The sequence below is a fragment of the Diprion similis genome, chromosome 7 (genome assembly GCF_021155765.1).
Source record: "Diprion similis isolate iyDipSimi1 chromosome 7, iyDipSimi1.1, whole genome shotgun sequence".
Classification (NCBI taxonomy): Eukaryota; Metazoa; Arthropoda; class Insecta; order Hymenoptera; family Diprionidae; genus Diprion; species Diprion similis.
This window is the reverse complement of record NC_060111.1, coordinates 4,257,520-4,281,194: the sequence shown is the minus strand read 5'-3', so window position 1 is coordinate 4,281,194 and position 23,675 is coordinate 4,257,520. Positions and strand designations below refer to the sequence as shown.

Below are 23,675 nucleotides of genomic sequence, written 5' to 3'. Positions count from 1 at the left end.
TTCGCACGCTCACTGCTGAGGTGGCGATTTTCAATCGCAATTCAATTTCAACCAATTCCAATCCGCGAATACAGACGCGGGGTTTCGCCGTCTCTAAACACCTGCGGAACGTCTTTGCTTGTAACCCACGAAACGGGCGAAAAACATACAATAGAAATGTGTGATAAAAAATAGCAACAGACATCCTGGATGTTCTATGCAAATAAGTCAACCTAGACAGGATACGCTGATCGATTTATTGCATCGACGTGTTTTTCCACCACTACCGAGAAACAAGTATGCCAAATTTCAATGCAAATTTAGGCGATCGATAGTGAGATAAAAACACAATATATGGATTCAGTACATCCGTGATCCTAACTCTGTGATTCGACCATTCATCTTCGGAGGAATGCAGCAAATTCGTTTGAAGTAAAAAGTTCTTTTGAAAGTTGAATAAAAAGCTTGGCAGATTGCATCTTGCAAATTTGCCAAACTGTAAAACATACTGCTTTATTCATCCGTTACAATTACTCACCAATGATAATTCGATTCCGATATTTATGAAAGAGGCAAACGTTCGGTCGACTTCGAGTCGAGTTTCGAACCGTGCGATGGGATTTGACGATTAAAAAGTGATCGATCAATCGGACCTACCTCGCTGCAATAATTGGGCCCAACATTTGATACGGGTTGGATGTCTTCTGTTCTGTTTTTCAGCGGTTTCACATTCTGTCAAGATTGATCTTCGCTACAAATCCACCTAATTTGTTGCTTCAAACTGCAGCCTGCCAAGACTATATAAGCTCTCCTTATCCTCCTGCATAGCGAATAAAGCAATAAAAGAGATAAGACAAGGGCGGTATTTAAGTATTATTATATGAATAGGCGTTGCAACATAGAACTGTCCTGACAAGATTAATGCTTGGCTGCATGGCCCACATCTCTGATATCGCAGCCAAGCTTACACGAGAGAACCAGTTCTTCACGAAGATACCGAGAATACGATCCAATGATCGGTGACACCGATTCTACCCCAGGCACGTCAGTTAATATTAGCTTTATATTTATTATTCTCTCTGGTTATTTATCGCAGTTTTCGCTGCGAATCAAAGAATATTGAGAGGGTATCAATTCTGCACAGCTCATTCCTACAAGTCGCAGCCCTGCAAGTTTGTTTCTCCAGATTCGTCTCGAAGAAGAAGGATTTACAGGGCAAATCTTCTACAGACTCGTTTCTACAGAAATCTTTTTCTACATATTGTATTTGGCAGAACGTACATTGAGAGCAATTATCTGATATTAAAAATCATTCGTTTAATCGTCAATTTCGTACATTTTGATTCAATTTAATTTAAATTATTTCTCTTGAATTTATGTGTGTTGAATGTGTAAAACTGGAAAACGATTCTGAAAAATTCTTCTATAAAATAATTCATGCGGAATCATTTCTGATGTAAAATCTCGAATCCCTTACTGTAAGAAAATATTCTGTAGAAAAATATTCCCGTAGAAACAAGTCTACAGAGGACATATTCTCTTGAATATCTGCCCTGTAGAAGTGATTTCTGTTTCACCGAAACGAATTTGAAGAAACGAATCGCAGTTTGTGGGAACAAAATTGTAGAACTGTTCATATGTAGAACTGTTCTGTACAGAAGTGTCTGTAAAAAGTAACAAAAATAAAAAAAAAACTTTTCAATTGACATCAAAACCTGATATAAATATTTCGTCGAACGAATTAAGAATCACGTTTTCACGTTTAACGACGAAAAATTTTTCCTCGCCGTTCAACGTGCGCAGACTATTTCTGCAGCTTGGCTCAGTGAATTGAGGCCTGTAAGCGTCGTCGTCGGACAGCAAATTGCGAGTAGAGTGGCAGGAGGCAACTGTACCCACCACCACCACCATCACTACCACTACCAACTCCTCGGCAAGGGGGATAAGAAAAGGCTGCGGGCCGCATGCTGGAATACCTGCTGGTTGTTTTACCCGGCTGCGAAAGGAGGGGGGGGGGGGGGTGGGGGATGAGGGGCGGTTAGCGACGGCGCGGTGGTTGCGGCGTCGCGACGGCGTCCGCGTGTTGGTGCAGAAATGCCGACGGCGAACCCCGTCATTGGTTGCATCTGCGCCCGGGTGAGCATGGTCATGTTGCTGCAGACGCGCCGGAGGATCGAGGTCACGGCTGCAGACTGGTTACGCAACTCGAGCCGGCCTTGAACGGGGTTCGTTCCCTCCTCAGCCCTCCAGCCCTCCAGCCCTGGGCTCCTTCCTCCTTTTCCAGTGGCGCAGCCACAGCGATTCGAACCGTTGCACCGACGTTTTTCGCATCCGCCATCGACGAGAATAAGGAGAGCAGATCTTGTTCCAAACTGGAAGAAGAGAGGGACCATCAAGGTTTTTGGTTAAAAATATCCATGGAAAATATATTTTTTCTCATAAATGTAGCAGATTTTATTCTGCAGGTAGTCGTTTTCACTGATTCTAAAGAAGATTCTACATCTTACGAAGTTTATTTTTAAACAAGAAACTTGAGGTGTCCTTTTTTTCAGGAAGTTTTGAACAAAATTTCATGTTGTATTGACGTTTTATCTTCGTCAATATTTTCCACTGCAGTAGGTAGGTGGAATTAGAATTCAAATTTTTAATGACGCGAGACCTTGTTTGTTTGATTATCGTTGGGATTATCCAGAGTCTTGGTAGCTGGTAACTATTCAGTGAGAATGTAATCTTCGCTACTACATTTTTTCACGATTATGGCCTCAAATCTGTTTGCTCACAATCATTAGATTTCGTTTTTTAAATTGAATAACGCCTTATCACTGATTTACTGTTTTATCAACATCTTGTTTTCGCTATAGTTACAATTATAAAACTAACTTTTATTTCTTACTCAGAATTGTATTATTTGATCAAGGTAAAAAATAATAATACCAGTACATAAAAATTATAAATGAAAACTGACCCTCGATCTAATTCAAAATAATTTTAAGTGTGTTTTCCGTTCTTCTGAGTCACTCCCATTCAAACGATCCATTATTTCTCTTCTTTCAGTTAGAAAGAGACAGTAAAATATAGAAAATATTCATATTCATAGAACACGAGTGACTTGTAAACGTCTGAAGAAAGCTGTAATGGTGGTAGATAAAATTCCAATTAGAATACTTTAAAGTACTTTATGGTTGGAGAAGAATTCTCATCATCCGAACAGTCTGCGGAGGCAGCGAGTTGCAGTGGAGATATTTGAGAGCAATTTCATTGCAGGGTAACTGCACATAATATTGCAACGAACATCCATGGCGGCGGATCGCAAAAGGAGAATGAAAGTGAAGAGGGACGGTGTATTTATACGCGTTGAGGCGCAGCTTCTCCCGTGCAAAAAACCTGCAACGAGTTGCTGCAGCGAGAAGAGAAGAGGGGGGGGGGGGGAAACGTCCTCTTGATGAACTTTGCGCGTGTTTGCACTGGTGCAGCGACTGAATTGGCAACCTTTCAGCGGCTCTCGTAACTCTTCTTCACTTTCTTATTTTCTGACAAAGTCGATACCGCACACGATTCCATGGCACTGATCTTAATTGTGCGAAAAGGAGAAAGTGAGGTGTAAAAAAAAAAAAAAAAAAAATAAATAAATAAACGAAAAAAAATATATATGTATACCGTACACAGAGTCATTAATCGTTGCGAAGTCAAGGGGAGTTAACTGAAAGCGATCGTTCTGCGTTGTTGTAAATTCTTATTCCCCGATCGAGTTTTCAATGTAATAACAAGTTGCAGTCTGGTAATCGAGGAGATGCTTTCTCCGTCCATAACCTGATCGGATAAGCTAATGGTGGAATGAAAAAACGAGTCGAATAGCCTTGAAAAGTACACGTGGAAAGGTGTTTTGCACGCGTGGAAAAAGGTATAAGGCGAGAATACGGAGAGAAGGAGAGAAGGAGAGAAAGAAGAATTCCTCTTTCCTCTGAAGAATTCGCGAAGCCCTCCTGCGTTCTTTCCTTGTTTTATCCACTTGACGAAGCGTTACGATCAGCCAAGCAACAGAACACCACCGTCTAACAGACCTTGAACAGCACTTTAACTAGCTCCCAGAGTCAAGGTTGCGTCCTTTTCGCTCTTGCCAGACGATACCTTACACTCTGGCTCGACGGCCAAGGACACGCCAAGGAACGCCATGCCACACGACTCGAGAATTCCTCCGCTTCTTCTTCCTTCTTACGATTAGCAGACGTCTTTGCTCTTTTCTTGGCAGGAATGGCCAGTACTTGGTTCCAAGGTTTTCAAGGTCTTCCAACTTCCTGGTATCCGGGCTAAAGTGTCACTTCGACTTTACTCAAATCTTGAACAATTTTCGAAGGAAGGTTACCAAGCGAGATTGGTTGGTGGAATGTTGGGATTCTCGAGTATCTAGAGTCGAGAAAAAAATGAACGGATTTATTGTCTGCTAGTTTGCGGATCATTTCACTGCGTTAAGACTTATCTGCAAACGCTGAGAGCGATACGATTCATGAATACGTCCAATTCATCTGGAACCTTTCTCAAGGTTATCTAGTGGCTATGAATGGTCGGCATTGTTGAGTCGAGTTTAACTGCGTCGCTGCCACGAGGTGTCTGCAATAATTCATTCTCGTTCGTTTACTCGTTCGCATAATTGTTGTAGTCTTATAACGACTTATCACTTCTCCTCCGTTCCGCAATATGTATATACATATTACGATTTATTGGTGAACATGGTTTGCAAAATTTGTTTTTATTCTTTTTTGCATTGCAATGCTTTTGTACGAATAAAATGGAAAACACATGACCGTGCAAAAAGGTTGACAGATTACGTCCGGTTTTTAATGGAAGTTTAATTCTTTGTAAGAAATAATCACGAACATTGTGAAGATTAATAAATTTCCCCCCATGGAATTCAGAGACATTTATTTTATCAGTGGTAACAGTTCGTATGCAGTGAGATACCTCATTTCGTTGGTAATTTCATCATTATCATATGTTAAAGAATGACTCAGCGATCTTATCAAGCTTTAATTATTCTCAAAGCTATTAGACCCTTTTGTTCCTTTTGTTTTGACAACAACACTGTGACAAGATTCTTCGTTTAACGATCAAACAAATAACCGATAATGCCAAAGATGAGAAATGGACGACGATGAGGATCAAACAGTTTGAAGTTATTTCGGTTGAGCAAAAATATCTCGCAGAGGTCAAATCGAGAGGTGAAAAAATATTGTCGAAAGAATAAGAAAAAATTCTTGTCTGATGAGAATGCTGTGAGTAAAATTCACACGGTAAACACCGCGCCTTCCACACGTCTTAATAATTATAGTCTTGCTGCCTTCATTCGAGGTTTTCAAATAAAAGAATGGACAGTTAAGATTAGCATAACATATATTTTTTAAAACCTCCTCGCCCACCTGCCCGAGGCATTTTCACTTCGTTAATAGGCCAACAATGTTTCTCACGACGACCGTAGTTCCGCATTCTCATTATACAAAACACATAACGACCATCGCAAGGACTCTCCAATGTATCATCATGAATCTAACGATTGTTCTCCGACAGCTTAGATGTCGTATTGTGTTATTTTTCCCCCCATAGTTTTTGTTTGTTACAGACATTAATTATACGTGACCTGCCGTGATGCCAAAAAGAATTTCAATCACTCTGACCAGCCACGTTGACTTGTTTCGATTTGCTATTGACTGCAGGTGATTTATGGAGAACCATGTAACGTGGAGATGCTTCGCTACGTTCAATCAGAGTAATCATTAATCTGGTGTTAGACGAAGGCACCATTATTCGCGAAAGTTTCGACAAGCTTGAATCAGTGTGTGAATATACTTGATTCCACAAAGTGAAACGACACCCAACAAACATGAGATAAGATAAGCTTGATTCTTTATGGGTATCATATCTAGTCACCTATCACTCGAATGATGAGGTGACGCCTAACCTTTCGTGCGTTATCCAAACCTGGGTGACTAATCGAGATTCCTAGTGGAGTTTACTGCGTTTTACTGTAGCCACGACACTCGGTTGGATTATGGCCATACAAATCTCAAAGATGACGTGTGCTCTGCTGTGTACGCATTCATACTGGACTTGACGTGTCTGAGCTTTTTGGTGTTCGAAAACTTCGGGAATATCTGACAGATCGAAGCCATCGATTGGCTCCACAGCAATTCGGGGTAAAAGTTGAAAGCCAAGGCGTATAAAAAGCTTTCTTTGTGGAATGGGTTTCTGCATTTCTTTTTTCATTCGTTTTTGTTTCATTCTTCCTGACTTCTACGGAAAGAGAATAGTTGGGTGTCGCGGCTTTTATTTATCTGCTTCTTTTCTCCTGCCAAATGTTTTTGCCAGAGTCGAAGAAGCCGTACGCCAGTCTGAAGGAAAAGGGAAAGAGATCGGAAGAAAGAAGCACAGCTTTTCCGAAATAATGCCTCACGCCTTGTTTCCATTCAATTTGCGACCAGGTCATTCCTTACATCCGAAAACCTCTAGTGGTCGGTATTCAACGTTTCTATAAAGCAGTCGAATGCCTAGCCTCCGCGGGGCTTCAGCAATGTTAATTGTACCAGCAAGATTTAGGGAGCCCTAAATAAAGGTTGGTGGTACCCTGAAGGCGGCCGTAATGGTCAGCAAAGGACCGGCTCGCCAACCGCTAGTGTCAACTTAATTCACCGACCATCGTAACTTCGCCCCGCAAGCCTCGTCTCGGTGGCTTTTCGAATTTCCAAGCCCTACTTCCTGAAAAGGAAGAAGAAGAAGAAAAATAAATAAAAACACTCAGCGTGGATTATCGAGATACGACGAGAAACGCGGCCGTTGAGTCAAAAATCTGGCGAGTCAAGGAGCGTCTTCCTTTCTTTTATCATAATCGGTATCACGATTAGATCTAATGCCATCACCAAACAAGATTACCGAGGTGATCCCCAGCTCGTCGAGTTGTTTCAGGGAGGCTTCGTGCAAGTTCGATAATGAGCAGAGATATGGATAACGGTTCAGATAAGCCTTATACAACGATGCTACGAATTCCCGAGCACTGTTTGTCCGACCATTGAAGTCTAATGCAACTTACCATGTCTGCCCACCATGTGAACAGATTTCTGTCTCAAGGGCTCACGCTTCTTCTGCTCGTCAATATCGTCGGGGTTTCAAGTTCAGGTGTGTGCAAAGTGCCTCAAATACAACCCGGGCTGTTTGAATAATCGCGTTTTCTCTTTCCTTCCAACCAACCATTTTTTCAGAACAAGGTATTCACTTGACGATCGAACATGAACCGGAGGGTAACCAACCACGTCAATTGGGGCGGATAGTGAACGGTTCCCAGGCATTGCTTGGCCAATTTTCCCATCAGGTAAGCGATTGATCGTTAATCCAGTTATAATGGGGCTTCTAATTATAACACTGTGATTATCTCACGAGGTATCACTCCGCTACAGCTGGATGGAGAGCCACTTTTGCGGTGGTAGTATAATCGACGCCCAATGGATCCTCACCGCAGCCCACTGCATGTTCCTCCAGTGAGTCTGATCCACGCACCCTTCAAAACCGCTTTGCTAAAATTCGATTTTTGCAGAACTGGTGCACAGATTCAGCCCTGGATGGTGTCGGTAGTAGCCGGAGATCTTTGGCTCAATCGCACTTCATCCACGAGTCAGCGAAGGACGGTAGCTCAGATAATCATTCACGAGGACTACAACTCGGTGACCTATGAAAACGACATCACACTTCTCAGGGTGAGGCGTGTTTCTTCTCATTAAATTATCCGCACATTCAAATATCGCCAAACGCGTGGTTCTCTCACTTCCAGCTCGGAGAACCGCTGATCTTCGAAAACTCCGCAGTGCAGTATCAAACGTTGCAGTCAAGCACGGTGGCTGCTGGTACGAAATGCCAAGTCGCTGGATGGGGATACCCTGCTATCGTAAGTAGGAATCGGGCCAATTGTAGAAAAGTCAGTGACTCCAATCCCATTAAAATGACCTTTTTCGACTCCAATCACTCGATGCACTCGTGGTTTGCCAATTTTCACTAATGCTCATGGCGTTGCAGGACATTCTGCATTTGATGAACGAGCTGATGTACGTCGAGGTGCCGATAGTGAGCCAGACTCAGTGCCGAAAGCTCTACGCCGAATTCTCTGACATTCCTGATGGCATGATATGCGCTGGGTACATAGAAGGGCTGCGGGATGCTTGCCAGGTGGGTAATTGACCAGGACTAGAGAGCTGAATTCAGACCTTGAATAGTAACCGACGACATTGACTTTGATATATATTCCTCAGGGCGACTCCGGAGGCGGGCTGATTTGCGGGGGTGTTTTAACCGGCGTCGTATCATCTGGAAACGGATGCGCGTGGCCTGGGTTTCCTGGGATCTACACCGACGTCAAGCACTATCGAGAATGGGTCTTGCGGTGGTCTGGCATAGAGGAAAGAACCGTCGGAGCCAGCGCTCTGCGATCGCTATCTACTTCGACCGCACTACTGTTGCTGATTGCAGTGTCGCTGTAGCGCCGGCGTGTTCGTGATTTAAAGCCGTTTGAAACGGACAGGTTTTACCGATGAAAAAGTGATTATAGTCTAGCATGTTATTGTGAACCTTTTCCCACTCTGGGAATATGAACGAATTACGAAAGATACGCACCACGTCCCCTCGGGCTACTTTACGGCAACAACAAATAAAGATACGAGAGTTCGCCGGCCGCTCTCTCTCCACTATATGCCATAACGCTAATTGAGCTGGCCACAAAAGTTCATAAAGATCACGTCGTCTGATATTTTTGTCACAAACCGGTGGTCCGCAGATAAAACGATGATATTCCTCGGGCGGTATTATACGTATTATACGAGTATTTCATTCACGCGGTTGGAAAACGACCCTCCAACTTGTACGAAGATAATTACCTACCGCTGTGCAGTTTAGATGATAATTAGTCGTGCAAGGGTGAGCCGTTGTGTTCAGGTTTACTCGGATAAAAACAATTTGGTAAGAAGTACGAGTCTCGTTTAATCCCGAGCTTCCGTTCTTTCCTGTCTTCTGAAGTGCAACTCTCGAAAAAGAGAACTCTTTCTCAGAAGCTAGCCAACGCGTGAATCCTATCTCATCTCTAGGTATCCTTGCGAGTTGAATACCAGGCGAAAAAAACTTCGGCACAGTATCCGCACAACGAGTTGCCAGATTGTCTGGGTGCTCTTGACAAATGTGGCAAGCTATGTGATGTCCGAGTAACTGACCGATGTCCATTACCTCGAATTGTCGGTGTATGAAGTTTCTAACAGGCACCGAGGAACGTTCAGCCTTTGAGATACCTCCACCTCCTCCACCGTCTTGGCCAAGCAATTCACCACCCGCAGCCACGAACTTACAAGCTACACGCGAATCTCTCGACCACGTAGACACCGATGTACAAGGAAAGATACATTCTGCTGATGCACACAGGTACATCATATGGTTCAGTGATGCATCGGTCCCTCTAAATAATGCATTGCCTCTGCACAGGCTTGTTCAACATGGTGAACCGTGTTCGGACTGGTTCCAAAGGTGAGCTGGTCAAGAGAGTGACGTCCGGAGCAGAGAAAGCTGAGATCTCATGTCGAGCGGTTGCAGACTGGGTAGAATTTACCTCCGTAAGGGAATAAATTTCACCTCAACCACGGAGAATCCTTTGCAAGCACCGCAACTTTTCTCATTCAAACTTTCACGTGGGTTGTTGGTAATAATAAGCATCCAGCTGTGCAAGTTCTGTGCGTGGTTGCAGTCAGTCTACGTTCGATTACCAACGACTGATTCGCGAGTTTTAATTCCCGGCTAAATTTTGGAGGGGGGATACGAGCCGGCGGCGAGTAAATTAATCGCAAAAATCACAGTCCCGAATGCTATGGGCCCACTCTTAGGCTTTTCGGCTTCGGGATTTACCGGGCGGCGTTTACTCGTTTACTAATTCATGCCGACGGTGGGTGTGATCAAAGGGACTCTGGACGCACCGTCGTCCCGACTAATTATGCAAAATTTATGCCCAGCTCGTCGTATTTACTGCTGAAAATGAACTGTGACGACGACGGTTCGAGGTTTCGTGCACCCTGAAGTTGGCGGAAAAAAAATTCACCCCCTGATGACAAAGCTGCGAGTCAAGGGTCAGGAGCAGGTATCGTTTACACTGCTAATCTGAATCGATGCAGCCACCCGCGTTGTCATCCTCATTTTCACCTAGTGGTGTACGCAATTTTGAGTATCCGATTTAATTCCATCCCGTAATCTTCCCTCCGGTTAAACCAGCTTCCAACTTCCAACACGACTCTTCTTACAATTAGCCATGCCTTAAGTGAGACGCCGACTCGGTTTCAAACTGAAACCCTAAGCAGAGCGGTTGCCGAGGTATTCCAGCAGTCGTTACTCAAGTTTCCAACTCCGGTTGAAAATAACTCAAAGATATTTCCCACATCGCATCTGATTTTGCTAATAATTGAACCACCCGGTTGCGTTTCATTCAAGTTTAACTCCTCGAACATATCGATCTTCCAGATATTTCCCGACATGCTTTCTGAGGAATTAGAGACTCTCCCTTCCTTAGTCGTCTCGGAGATAATTCTTTCTCTCGAGGCACAAAGAGAGCCAAGACTATGACCCTTCGATCGCCAAGTAGGCTATTTAATTATTCGAAGGGTGTATGGGGTCATTCCGAGCAGTGACCATCAAGTCATAACGTTAAAATAACGCTTCTCGTTACAGTAGCGTGGCGTTGGGGGGCCAAGCGTGAACCATAAAATTCTGTCCAGAGTCTTCGGGCATTCGAAAGCATTTCCGCCAGCCCCTTTTCCCATAAAACAATCGTAAAAGTTCACTTTGGCCGTTCAAAAATCACTGTCATTCCTAGCAAGGGTGTATAAGGGCGCGGCAGATTTTGCTACCGTAACGAAAGAAAAAAAAAAAAAAAACAGGGATGAATCGAACCAGCGGGGTAGGTATTTCGCTCTTCCCGTGTGGTCAGACAATATAAAAATACAATCAAGTCCGACTCGCTGGACGCAGGCGAGATATTCTGCCCCCGAAAAATCATATCTATAACTCATGAAAACGAGCGTATGAAGCGAATTATCACATCGCATCCCTTCGCTCCCTTATAATCCTGCGTTCTACCATTTTTACCCAATCGCCGCAGGACTCGCTCATCGAAAACAGTTCCCAACCCTTCGTTTTTCTGAAGCTTGGAGAGGCGCAAAATAGACAGTCAAGTTTGATAGTCTTTGTTTTGTCACGTCCCTAGAATACCGTATAATTCTTTTGCTACCCCTCGTATCGTTCCGTTCTTCGAGTCAGGATCTGATTACCTAAACTTTTAACTCTAAACAAAAAAAAAAAAAAATTGCAACCTAGCTAGTACCTTCCAATCGAAAAAAAGATAAGGGATGAAAAAAATGGCAAAAATTGTGATAAAATTTCACCTCGCATTTCGGGGTAAAACGATGTAAAAACACGGCGTTTCAGATTGGATAAAAGTATAAGTTAAGGGTAAAAGCCAATCGTGGCTAATTTCAACGCGGCAATATTTATCTGGCTTATACGGGGATGAAATGGTCTCGAGCATCGCGGTGATTTCATCACATCGCCGCATACATGGATACGCGGTAATTGCCATGCCCTAAAACGTTCGTTGGCCTGGTGTTGTGTGTTATGCGAATTTCGGTGAGGTTAGGTACTGCTGCAGGATTAGCTTTGAGCTGATGCTACACACACATGCCTGCGCGCAAAACCGTTACGTGTTTTTAATGTTCCTATATTTACGACCGCCATTAAAATCCAACCCAATCGGAGGTACTGAGCTGATTGGCGCGGGGGGAGTTCGCTCTGTTAGTTCGGGGGTGTCACCCCACGGCTCGGATCACCCATCACACTACGGATTAGACCAAAAATTATTAAGCCAGAGCTTGGACGATTCCAAAACTGCAGTTGATTAACAGGAATCCACCGTTTGGTCCCCTAAAAAAATCCTCTCATCCTCGCCAGCGACCGCGAAATTAACCCTTGTACTTCGTCAATTTTTTTCCTCATTCAGCATTGCGTTAGGTGATTCTGTGAAGATCCTTGAAAGTGCAACGATGCTTGTACTTTGAGTCTTAGAGTTGAAAATTTGGCGAGAAGTCATTAATTGGATTCACTTGAAACGGACTGAATTAGTCGTTTGAATTGACTCGATGACTTGAGTATCCGAAGACGAAATGTGAAATCATGATATTATCTTAAAATCTGCAAGTTAGAAATGTGGTGAGAAGTCACTAGTCATTGGATTCACTTGAAACTAATCGAGGGTATTTGAATCGACTTGACGTAGTGAGTTTCTGAAGATAGAATGTGAATCTATGATATTATCTTCAAGTCTTCGAGTCGAAAACATGTTAAAAGCTAATTATTGAATTCACTTGGAATCAGTGACCTAAACAATTCATTACAATCAACCTAATAAAATTAATTCCTGAAATAAGAATGTGAATTGAAGAAATTACATTACACCCACCTTGAACTTAACTTAACTCAAGAACGCTGAACCCCTCGAAATTCTCACGACACTCACTTGACCACGGAAATAGTGAAACTCCAAAGAGCAGATCTAAACAGCTAAATTTCTCACCTCTGTAAGAAGATTGAATCATGGCGTTATCCGGGTCGCATGTTCAGCATAACAGGGAAGCGCAGCATTGGGTGCCGGCGAGGCTTAAATCAGACAATTAACCGCAGTGGACACTCCCGGGGAAGATAGGGGCTTGGACGGGGTTGTTATGTGATCGTTTTATAGCGTATTTAAACCTTCAGAGGGACGAGCAAGCGAGCGAGCTAGCGAGCGCGAAGGGAGCTCCTGGACTTAATGGCAGAGTTCTGTTTTAATGGCTGTTCGAGTTGGCCAACGTTCCTTGCTGGGCTGCAGAAGCTAAGCCATAACCCGGTAATCACGACTGTCCTTCTCAGGGTTCGCTCGAGTGCCAAAGTCTATTGTGACATTTCGGAAGCCACGATGCAAACATAGAGCGATGATTCGATATCTCCCCTCTTCATCACGGTTTGCATGCTGTCACCTGGGTGGTGAGTTTTTCACCCGGTATACGAATTTCATCGACGACCCTCAAACAGCGGGAACTTTATCGCAGAGTACAAAAAAAAAAAAGAAAAAACTGTGATGACCCGAAGATCGACCCAACTATGAGCCTCAAACCGGGGCTGTTAAAATATCTGCGAACACACCCGGTGCCCCCTTTCAACCCCCTGCGAATCCAGCCGCCCTTCGTGGCCGGAGGGTTTCGGACACGAACCCCGAAAGGGTTGGGCGAATTGCCAGAGGCTGGACATCCCATTACCTTGCTAAGCGCTTCACCCAATAAGGGAACGAAACATTTTATATCCCTGTACGAGTACGACTAACACTGGCGTGGCAGGCCTCATTACCATAAACGTAACTCTCTCACTCTCTCTCTCTCTCTCTCTTCTTCTCTTTTTCTCGCTTGCTCGGCGGGTCCCGAGTTTCGTATAAAATTTTGGTGCAGTGCCAAACTCCGTGCTACTGCTGCTGCTGCTGCTGCTCGGAAGAATTTGGCAAACGACGAACGGAGAGCCGGTTCCTTCCATTCACGGTAGTGAACGCAGGGAATTATTATACATTTCAGCGATGCTTCTACGTCAACAATTTATATCTCCGGATGGGTTGAACTGATCGAGTATACCATGTACTTCTCTTGCGGCTCTTCGATCGCGCAATCAATCGGATACGTAGGTACTGCAGGCAAGAATAAAAAGGTAACAGGAAATAAAGGAAAAGAAAAAAATCACACACACACACACACACACACACACAGTTCACTTGAGATGGAGATAAATTCATTCGTTCGTGTTTTTTGGAGGGATCGAGAAGAGAGGATCCGTTTCATGAGTTGAAATTTTAATTTCATTTGTAACGAGATTAGTAAATTAGGGGTGTGCGGAGGACGGACGGATACACAAGTTTGAAATTGACGAGCACTCAATGCGTCCCGGAAGTTGAGGATCCTCATCGGCACTCTGGTGATTATGGAATAATTGATTAACCGCGACTTGACAAATCCGAGAAAATCACTTATTCCCATTTCCTGCCCTTCTGTCGCCCATTCATTTCTTCTTTCTTTCCTTCTTCCCTCTTCCGAGGAGAGAGTTCGAATAAAGGAAAAGAGATATACAAAGAGAGAGAGAGAGAGAGGGAGGGGGGAGGACAAAATTCTCCATGGTTCGGATGTCGAGGGAGTAGCTGCGCCGCCTTGTCGCTGGTAAAAGGTAAACTTTTAATTTATTTAAAACCCTGAAACCAGGGGTGGAGTTTCTCTCCACCCCAACGTTGATCCGCGTTAACCTCTAATGAATTTTTATTCAATCCTGGAATTACCCCGAAAAAAACGAAGGGAAAGTAACAAGTGAGAAGGTGTACAGTAAAAAAGGAACCGCCTGAATGGATCGCGTCGATGTCGAAGGTGCTGGTGTAGCCGAGGAAGTGCTGGATCATATTGATTAATTTGGGGCTCGAGGGAAGCCTGATTATATTATGTATGTATCGCTGGAGCCCCGATATTGAAAATTCACTCCGCACCCCCGCGAGGCTGCTCGTAAGCTGTCGTGTTTCCGGAACGTAGTGACGGTCTCTCTTCTCCTCTCTAAACTTCTTATTTCTCTACACGGTGACGGTGAAAAATTCGCCAGCTGTGCCTGCATGCCGTAGTGTGTCTCCTCTCTTCGTTTAACAAGATCAAAGCTGAGCTGCGCTGCGCAAACTTCGTTGCTGCGCTCTCTTCGACTCTGCAGAGATTCTGAACTGCTGAACTGCACTGCGGAGCAACCATCAGGACGTCGCCAAACGACCATCTGTTTTTCACTCTGCCTCTTTTCCTCTCCCAAAGAGTACAACGTCTTGGAATATTAATGGCCGCCGGGTTGCGCCTACCTTGCTCTACGGATCGTCGACTCGCTATGTAGAGCGGATCCGTCGCACCCACCCCCGAATTTTTTGCCACGGGGTAATCATTTTATTTTCGGTATGGCGTTGCGCTCAGCGTTCAAAAATCATCAGCTCGCGTGATTCTCGTTTCAGCTGCTTCGAGAGGAAAAACTGTTGTCGAGATGAAGGACAAGTGAGCATGTGTTTGTGAAAAATGGGCCGAAGAGGGGAAAAAGAAAGAAGGAACTGGGAGGTGAGGGGAAAATTCGATTCCGACCGAGTTAAATGAGCAGGCGGCAAGCCGAGTCCCGCATTGAAAATAGCCTCCCCCTCTTCTTTTGACAAGCAGAGATGAAAGACACGCATTAAAACACGTCTCAGCGGCATTTTTCATCCGCTTTCGTCTCCACCCACTCCGGATCGGTACTCCATCCGCTTTCCCGCACTCGCGGAATTACTTGGTTAGTTAATTAATGAAATGTAAACTTGGCCCGCTGCATCGATGTTTGTCGGGAAAAAGTTTAGAGGAGAGATAGAAAGAGAAAGTTAGTCTTGTGACGTTAACGAATCCTGTTCCTCGTCTTCGAGTTTGCTTCCGAAACCCCAAGTGGATGGAGAGTCGAGGTTGAATAACCGTTAAAGTATACAGCTTTCTTCTAGTCTTTTGCAAAGTGAAAAAAACGCAGCAGTGCTTTTGTGTCCGTTATCAATCAGAGCCATAGTGCAGGAGAAAAGCTCTCTCCTGCCACATCGAGTAAAACCGGATGCAGAATTCCAAGTTGCATGATACTACTTTCGTCGTTGCGGTCTAATGATGAGAGCCTGAAGCAGAATGTTGAGAGAAATTTTTCGGCAAGAAAAGCGGCGAATTTTTCTCTCATCCCTTCCATTTTTCAATTAGGCGAAAAGTAGCCGCCACTGCTGTTGTTCTGCAACACAATGCGCGCGTATAGAGTCTCTGAGATGCACCTCGAGTTCTCGGTCTCACGCAACAAAAGCTTGTTGGCGGGGTGGAGTCTGAGTGTCCGAGCTACTTTAAGGCACCGGTGCGCAGCCCAACCCTCGAGATAAAAGTTGTGTTTTTTCGGGGGATGGTCTGCAGCACTGACGGAACGTGGTTTTGCCCACCGCGATGGATGGCCCAAGTTCCAGCGACGGTTCACCCCTTTTTTATAGCCACACGTTACAAGCTCTTGCTCGTTTCCCTCGACTCACTGACTGTCGTCGGCAATTTGTGCCGTGGGAATACGATTGCATGGTGCATTCGTTTGTAAAACTCCTTGACTTTGTATACCTAACGATTTCGAAAAATCAAGGAAACGGTGAAAAAAAATTACTCCGAAGTCCATTCGAGGCATTGAACTTTTATGTACACGTTTTTCCGTACATGCGATTCACTTCAAAATTTTTCTCGTTCATGGTCGGGCTTTTTTTTTTGGAGTTACTGATTAGGAACCTGAACTTGAAATTCAAAAATTCAAAATTCTGGGTCCAACATAGCGGACGTAAATTCAAAGTCATTTGATTTTGATAATAACTTTATGTTTTATTAGTTGCATGTTTTTTGCGGTCGCTGATTACGAAGCTCAAATACCCGTAATTCGAGAGTTCAAAATGGCGGATCCAATATGGTAGACCAGGAAAACCGACAAGAAATTTTAAAAGTACGAATTTCGACCATTTGTTTACTTAGACTTAGAAATATTTCAGCGACCACGTGGAAGTAGAAAACGTGGCAGCTGCTATCAAAAACGTAGATTAGCAGATAAAAAGGTAGAAAAAAAGCTGGGAGGCTAAGCGTCCCAGCGTGAATGAAACGGTTAATCACGATTAGGATCGTCCGAAGTTCGTTCGATAAAATAAACATCTTGTTTTACTCCTCGTTCGTAATTACTTACATAATATTATACAATCTCATGGCTTAAAACTTCCCGTTAAATCGATCAATGCCTTCATTTAATTCCTGAGTTTCTAAATCCGTGTTATCCTTACAAACTAAAATACGAGTGAAAAACGATCCTCGGATTTCCAGGTTCAATCAATCCTCAAAGCTTGATCCTCTCGACTGATATCTCTTCGTTTCCGAATTCCTCAACCCAAGGAATCCCAGTAGCAATCGTATTCTCTTGAAAAATGACATCGACCATTAAGTTTGAAGAGGTCAAGAACACCCGAAAACACTGTGTAACCCCATCGAGTTTCCGATTTCGAGGAAACACCCCCTTCTTTCTCACATTAGTGTGTTACAATCTTGGTTTCTTCACCCTCTAAGAATCGTTTTATCTCTCTTATCTCCCTCCCCCCCTCCCCCCTTCTCGTTCTCTCTCTCTCTCTTTCTCTTTGGCTTTCTCATCCCCTTGAGTTCTGCCTGAAGCAGGGCTTGAAGCCGCCATAGTATTTGTTATTCCGCTCAACAATGGCTGGAAACTTTGCTACCAAACTCTCAAACTGGCCCTGACTGATTCATAATGCCGACCGATTAGCATTCGACTATTTGTACCCACCTCTAACTACCTACCATCCAACTTCGTACAACTCGTATATATAATATACATAAATACATAATATATATATATATATACACATCACATATAGTTAAATTTCGAACAGGCGGTTGCGGTTAGTTGTAACGTGATTAGTATTGCCTGCATATTTGTTATATGTTCCGCAGCTATTGAATCACCTCATTTCGTCATCGTACAGTCTGCATTATGCATCGTGCACCTGCTGCAGACCAAAAAAGAAGAAGAAAAAAATAAAAATAGACCAAAAAAATTGGAAAAAGAATTAAATAAAACGAAACAAAAAATTAACATCCGGTGAATTAATCGTTATTGTATTGGGATTTGTGTAGTGATCAGAATTTCTGTGCATTTTTGTGCAAACATTCTCTTCAACGACGAATTATGTTTATATACATTAAAAATGAACGCGTCGCATGTTTGGAATGAATTTATTAACTTCCAGGTAAACAAAATTTGAATTTCAATTCATCAGGCAATACAGCGTCGGTATGTATATATATATATATATATATATATATAAATTTAAAAAAAATAAGAAAAGAAAAGGAAACGAGAAAAAAATAAATAAATACCCGTGTATGCTGATTTTAATTTTGTTTAAAAAATGGGAGAAAATCGGGATGCAAAAACTGAATTACTCGAGACTATAACTACTGTAAAATATAAAAGATCTGAATACGAATGAAATTTGATGAAAATTTTTAAGCAGAGGTCGATAGGTCGTGGAGTTATTTTTAAGATTGGCCGCGCCTTGAGGCAGGCTTATACTTGGCTGAAAGTATATCTTCACCAGCGTGTAGAGACGGATAATACCTGGTCTCGAGAAGGTGGGTGCAGTGATAGATGTCCTGGGCTCACGCTACTCCTCGCGTAGTTTAAATTTCGCGAGAGTTGAACGCGCGCAGTGCTAATGGCCACACCTATAATATCGCGTTAAATTTAATGGATCTTTCAGCATCGCCGGTGGTGCAGAGGGTGTGGGACTCGTTTAGTCATTAAATCACGGTGTGAGTGTTTATAAGTTTTTAAAAAATGTTTTCCGCAGATTTCTGCACGAGCCTGATTTTTTACTTTCATCTCATTTTAACAAAAGTTGAAATTTTTTTCTTTTATCGCAGTTGATTCAACGTTTCGCGATCAGTTTTGATCGGCTACAATAGTGGTTTGAATATTTATTTATTTATTTTTTTTAATCACAAGTAAATTTAGTTTAAGTAATTATTCGCAACGTTTTCTTGGTTTTGAAACGCTGCATTTATATTTATTTTCTTCTTTTTTTTCAGGTTAAATCATATCGTGACAAATCGTCACGATTGTTACTAGAAAATATAAGTGACGTTAATTACAAAGAACAATAAATCATGTTGACTTTTTTTAGTTAGCTATGAAAAATTAATTTCAATTTTTTTTACCCAAAATTCGTTTTCAATTATAGTAAAAAAAAAATTTAAACAATTATAAGACCGTATTTTACGTAAGTACTTGTCACAAAAATCTTTTCTCATTGCTCGCATTCTCGTTTCCCGCATACTTTTTGCTCACGTTTTTCTCGCGGGAATTAGAAATTAGAGATTCTTCCGCTTGGTTTTGGCCGCGGTTAGTTGGGGTATAAAATCCTTATCGCAGGTATCGTTACCATACGAATGCTCCACTAACCGAGGTCTAATCCCGATAAGACCCTCGTCAAGCGCCCTGCAATACAGAGCGTCCACAATAAAAGCAAAAGCAACCATCGCGGAAATTTCGCCATTTGGATTCATATTGTTGCAGGCACTCCTGCTGGCTGCTGCAAAGCAAAATTAATGCAAATACCAAAATCTCATGTGTCATTGTTCTCTGGCTTTTTTTTTTGTTTTTTTTTTGGTGAAATATCCTCACAGCATTCTCATTGTTAATATCATTATTATTATTATTATTCATAAAATCAATTTTTGTTCATAAATTACCGGGGCGGGGGTTTAAGTTCCGAAAGCTCTTAATTTTGGACCATTCGAAGCTTTGATCTTTCGTCAAATTTTGATACCCTTATTTCAGGTTTCGCCGTCGAAAAATTGCGAATTTTGTGCTTCCTTAATTTTTCAAATTCAGAATTTCAACCCCGTTCCAAATGCCCAAGTTTTTTTTGTCCCTTCCAACGCAACGCCAAGGATTTCCGATTCAAAGAATAATCCCGAGTCTCGTGGAGCGTAATTTTGTTGAAAAATTTGCCTCTTCTTCCCTCATCTCGTGACGACGACGAGACGAAACGTTGATAAATTAGAGAAACGGTTTGATGCACGATGAACTGTGTCGAGTTTGGTAAACGGGACCGCTCGCCGTTGGGGCTTGGCAAAGCAATAGATTGGGTCTTTGTTAAGTACCTTGAGGGGTGGTTATTCGGCGGGGCGATATGCAAACGACAAAGGCGATAGAGAGGCGAGCCCCGAAGACCTCTCCCCTCTCGACTGGAGAATCGAATTTGCGGACATCTGATCAAATTCGTTCGCCAAATAGATCATATGCCTCAGAGCCCCGTCAGCCGCGTAGTTCGATACACAGAGCAGCAAGGGATGCTGGGGGGGGGGGGGGGGGAGGGGATCGGGGATAAATGAAGTTACACGCATATACACGTATACAGACAAAAATTCCGGCCGAAGTATCCACGGAATGTATTTTTATTCAAATATCGTTTGGTCCCTTTCTTTTCTCCCTTTTTTCCTTTTTTTTTCCTCCTTGTCGTTCGGGGTTTTTGTCTCCTTCGGGGCGGAGAGAAAATGCTTTTTGCTTTTTTCACTTTTCACCCGAGTGGCTAAAAGAAAAAGCTCACACTGCCGTTGCGTTTAGCCGATAGGTTTTATACACTCCGTGTATACGTCGGTTTGGTATATAATTCGAGTTTTCTCGTACAGGCGTATCGATTTCACGTATATCTACCACAATGCTTAAGGTTTGTTCTATATACTCACCACACTACTTACTACGCTTTACCGTTGTTTGTATCTTTTCTGTCTAGACTTCAGCTTTGAGCTGTTTTAACAACAAACTTAGAAGTAGGTAACGCAAGCTTTATACCTTCTGCGCGCATTTTTTTGTTTGTTTTTTTTTTGTTTTTTTTTGTTTTTTTTTTTCACTCAGCCAGCGCCACGCGACAAAGTATCGAATTACTTTGCACTTTTTCGCATAGAAAATATCTAGTCTCTCGTTTTACACTAATTATGAAACATAATTTTATATCGGAGTTGCTGGGAAGATAGCACGAGAAAAAGAAAAATAATGTATGAAGACAAAAAATTTTTAACAAAATTTTGAATATCTTTTCTTTCAAGTTTAATCAATTTAATCAAGTTCGTTAAATCGTGCTAGGATTGTTTCTGTAACGTTTTTTTTTTTACAGAGTTCGCTTCTACAGAAGATATTTTGCCACAAAGTTCGTTTCTACATAATCATTTTTGATTACTTTCCAATTACTACAGGTCCGTTTCTACGGAGATGGTATTTCCAATTTTTAGTTTCTACAGAGTTCGTTTCAACAGAATTTGGTTCGGGAAGTTCGATTCTACAGAATTGAGGACTGCAAGTCTGTTTCGTTTCTTAAAGTTTGTTTCTACAAGTAACCGAGAGATTCGTTTCTACAAGTGGCGGTCAAGTGTTTTAAATAATATTAAATTAAATTAAATCAAAATGTACGAAATTAGCAGTTAAATGTATGAGAAACGAACTTCCCGAACTGAATTCTGCAGAATCGAACTTTCAGACCTAAATTCTGTAGAAACGAGCAATTTAAGTGAAGTCGTCTTTAGAAACGACTTTTCAGAAAGATCTCTGCGAATACAGATCTAAAATAATTCTGTAGAATCGAACTTTGTAGAAAATATATTCTGTACAAACGGTTTCGCTTTCGTTAAATCGACTAGAAAAACTAAAACTAACAATCAATCGTTTCATTAGAAGTTCTTTCCACTCTACTCGCTGTCTAGCAATACGTTAAAAGAGGCGAGACTCTAGTTGTTTTTTTTTTTTTTTCTTTTTTTTTTTATATATCATCAGGGAGAACCCTGCAGTGAAATCAATTAAATGGAGAATCTCTAGCGAGTTAAGCTCTCTAACACTCGACTGAAACTCGTATAAGAGGAACTTGCAATACTGAGGAAAGTGGAGTTTGATTTGTTACCAAAGTCCGTGTCAGTGGTTCAGTGCAGTAAGGATCGTGCAGGCGGCGGCGTCGCGGCGCCCGAGCGTCTCGAGGACATCGTCGTCGTCGTCGCGACGGAGCGTGACGTTGCTGCGCTACCGTGTCACTTCCCCCTCCACCACCCCCTCGGGCCCCTGATCATCGCGAACAGCGGAAAGATAACGGAAGTGCTTAAGGGTGTGAGTAATGCAGGAAAAAGTCGGTGAACTTTGAAAATTTATATCTCGAAAACCAATTGCTCAATTTGATTGTTTTATTTTTATTCAGAAGTATGTTGATAGAGTTTAGTTTACATATTTTTTCGATATATTCGATTGATAGGAAACAGTTTTATTGCCAATAACGTCGACGATTTTACTCGGCGACGTGTTTCGCTATCTTGAAAACGGTTCGACGGATTCTCTTCAAATTTTGAGACAGTGTTCTTGGATCTTTTGTCTTTTTAACCACAATGGAAAGCTTTCTTTTTTTATTTTCTAACAATACGGTGATAATTTAATGTTTGTATTCGATGTTCTAGACTGTCTTATAGTTTAATGTCTGAGGAAAATAATCGTAGTTTGAAAAAAGGAATTCTGGAAAACAGGATTGACTCTTCGTCCGAAGAAAAAGGGGGGAAAATGAACTGCAACTCGTTTTCTGGATCAAAATTTGAATTTTTTTTCTCTCTAAGTCTGCGCGTTCGTCTGTTTCATATTTAAGTATTTTATCGGGAAAAGCTGGCATGAAAATACTCGACCAGCTGTTTCACTTTGATCTGCAGCACCCGCAGCCTAGTAAAAAAAGTAACGAAATGAGGAATGCGAGAGGTACAGAAAGGGAAGAAAATCCCATGAATTGTTTTTTCCCCATTTTATCTAGCCCAAGTTTCTAAGGGAGAGTGAGGAGAAAGGGGGAAAAAAGAGACGTAGAAAAACGCTAAACAAAGCGGCGGAAATCTAAATTACATTTTCTTTTCAAGGGCCGTTCGCCGGTGACTTTGGAAGAAAGAGAAATATTTTCATTTCGACCGTTTGCTCGAATGTTTCTTTGTTCTTTGCTCAAAGTTCGAATCTCGTCTCAGTTTTCTACTCGTTTTCCGATTCTATTTCGTAACTATAACGACTTGGCAGAAGAAACAATTCTACAGAGAAAATTTTCTACAGAATATTTTCGACAGACTCGTTTATAGAATATTTTCCTACAGAAAAGAATTCAAGATTCACATCAGAAATAATTCTACATGAATTATTCTACAAGGAAATTGTTCTACGGAATATTTTTATCATACTATATTATTCCTGATGCTGAGATCTGGAATTCCTTTTTGTGGAAAAATATTCTGTAGAAAAATATTCCGTAGACCAATTTTTCCAAATATTGTGTAGAATAATTTTTCTGTAGAATATTTGTTCGCTAGAACTGATTTCAGTAGAATCGAACCGCATTCACCTGTTGCGAAATTCACCAGGACCACCATTTTTATGACGTATCTCTAATACGGGTGAAAACATGAAAGATTTTTTCCGAGGGTGCATCTGCACAGGTCGTTTTCCATCTAAACATTCCAGATTATTCTACGAGTCGTTGAACGCGTTTGCATCCGGTTTGTTGAATCAATTTTCCCAAAAGCTGGGATCAAATTTCCCGCGTTCATCTCTCCGTGGTATAATCATCAAACAGTTTAATTCGCCCGCAATAATTTGAGGAATTTCCCCGGCTTCAATGGCTCAATATTCTCATTCCAGCTGAAGCGGTTTGCTGCTGACGGTTTTGACATGAATAAACGCTAGGCAACGCATCGATTCACCCCAACTGACGTACGCATATGTTGAAAATTCAGAAAAAACTAGCGCGACGAAACTGAAATTTGAAGTAAATATAAATTGAAAAGTTCTCAACTGTATTTACAAACTGAGAGACGGCTTGTATCGAGAAAAAATAAAGCGCCTGAAATGAGTGAATTTTATTCATCATTTTGATACTAACTTCGTACGAATAATTCGAAAACATTTTTCTTTTCTTTTTCACTATGAAAATAAGGACCAAGAAGTAGAATCGCCATTCA

General features: G+C 42.1%; 1 protein-coding gene and 1 long non-coding RNA gene across 2 annotated transcripts; one reads left to right on the top strand and one right to left on the bottom strand.

Moving 5' to 3' along the window:
- Positions 1 to 1,201: 1,201 nt before the first annotated feature.
- Positions 1,202 to 22,864, bottom strand: LOC124408015. The gene is made up of 3 exons (XR_006929385.1): positions 22,813 to 22,864; positions 17,433 to 17,436; positions 1,202 to 1,233 (listed from the first exon to the last, which is right to left on the bottom strand). It is a non-coding gene; the product is annotated as an uncharacterized LOC124408015 (long non-coding RNA).
- On the top strand, positions 6,986 to 8,964 carry LOC124408014 (trypsin-like). Its single transcript, XM_046884650.1, has 7 exons — positions 6,986 to 7,143; positions 7,227 to 7,336; positions 7,405 to 7,502; positions 7,559 to 7,718; positions 7,793 to 7,906; positions 8,035 to 8,184; positions 8,268 to 8,964. The coding sequence occupies exons 1-7, from the start codon at positions 7,047 to 7,049 to the stop codon at positions 8,493 to 8,495; spliced, it is 957 nt and encodes a 318-aa protein (XP_046740606.1). The 5' UTR covers positions 6,986 to 7,046; the 3' UTR covers positions 8,496 to 8,964.
- Positions 22,865 to 23,675: the final 811 nt, after the last annotated feature.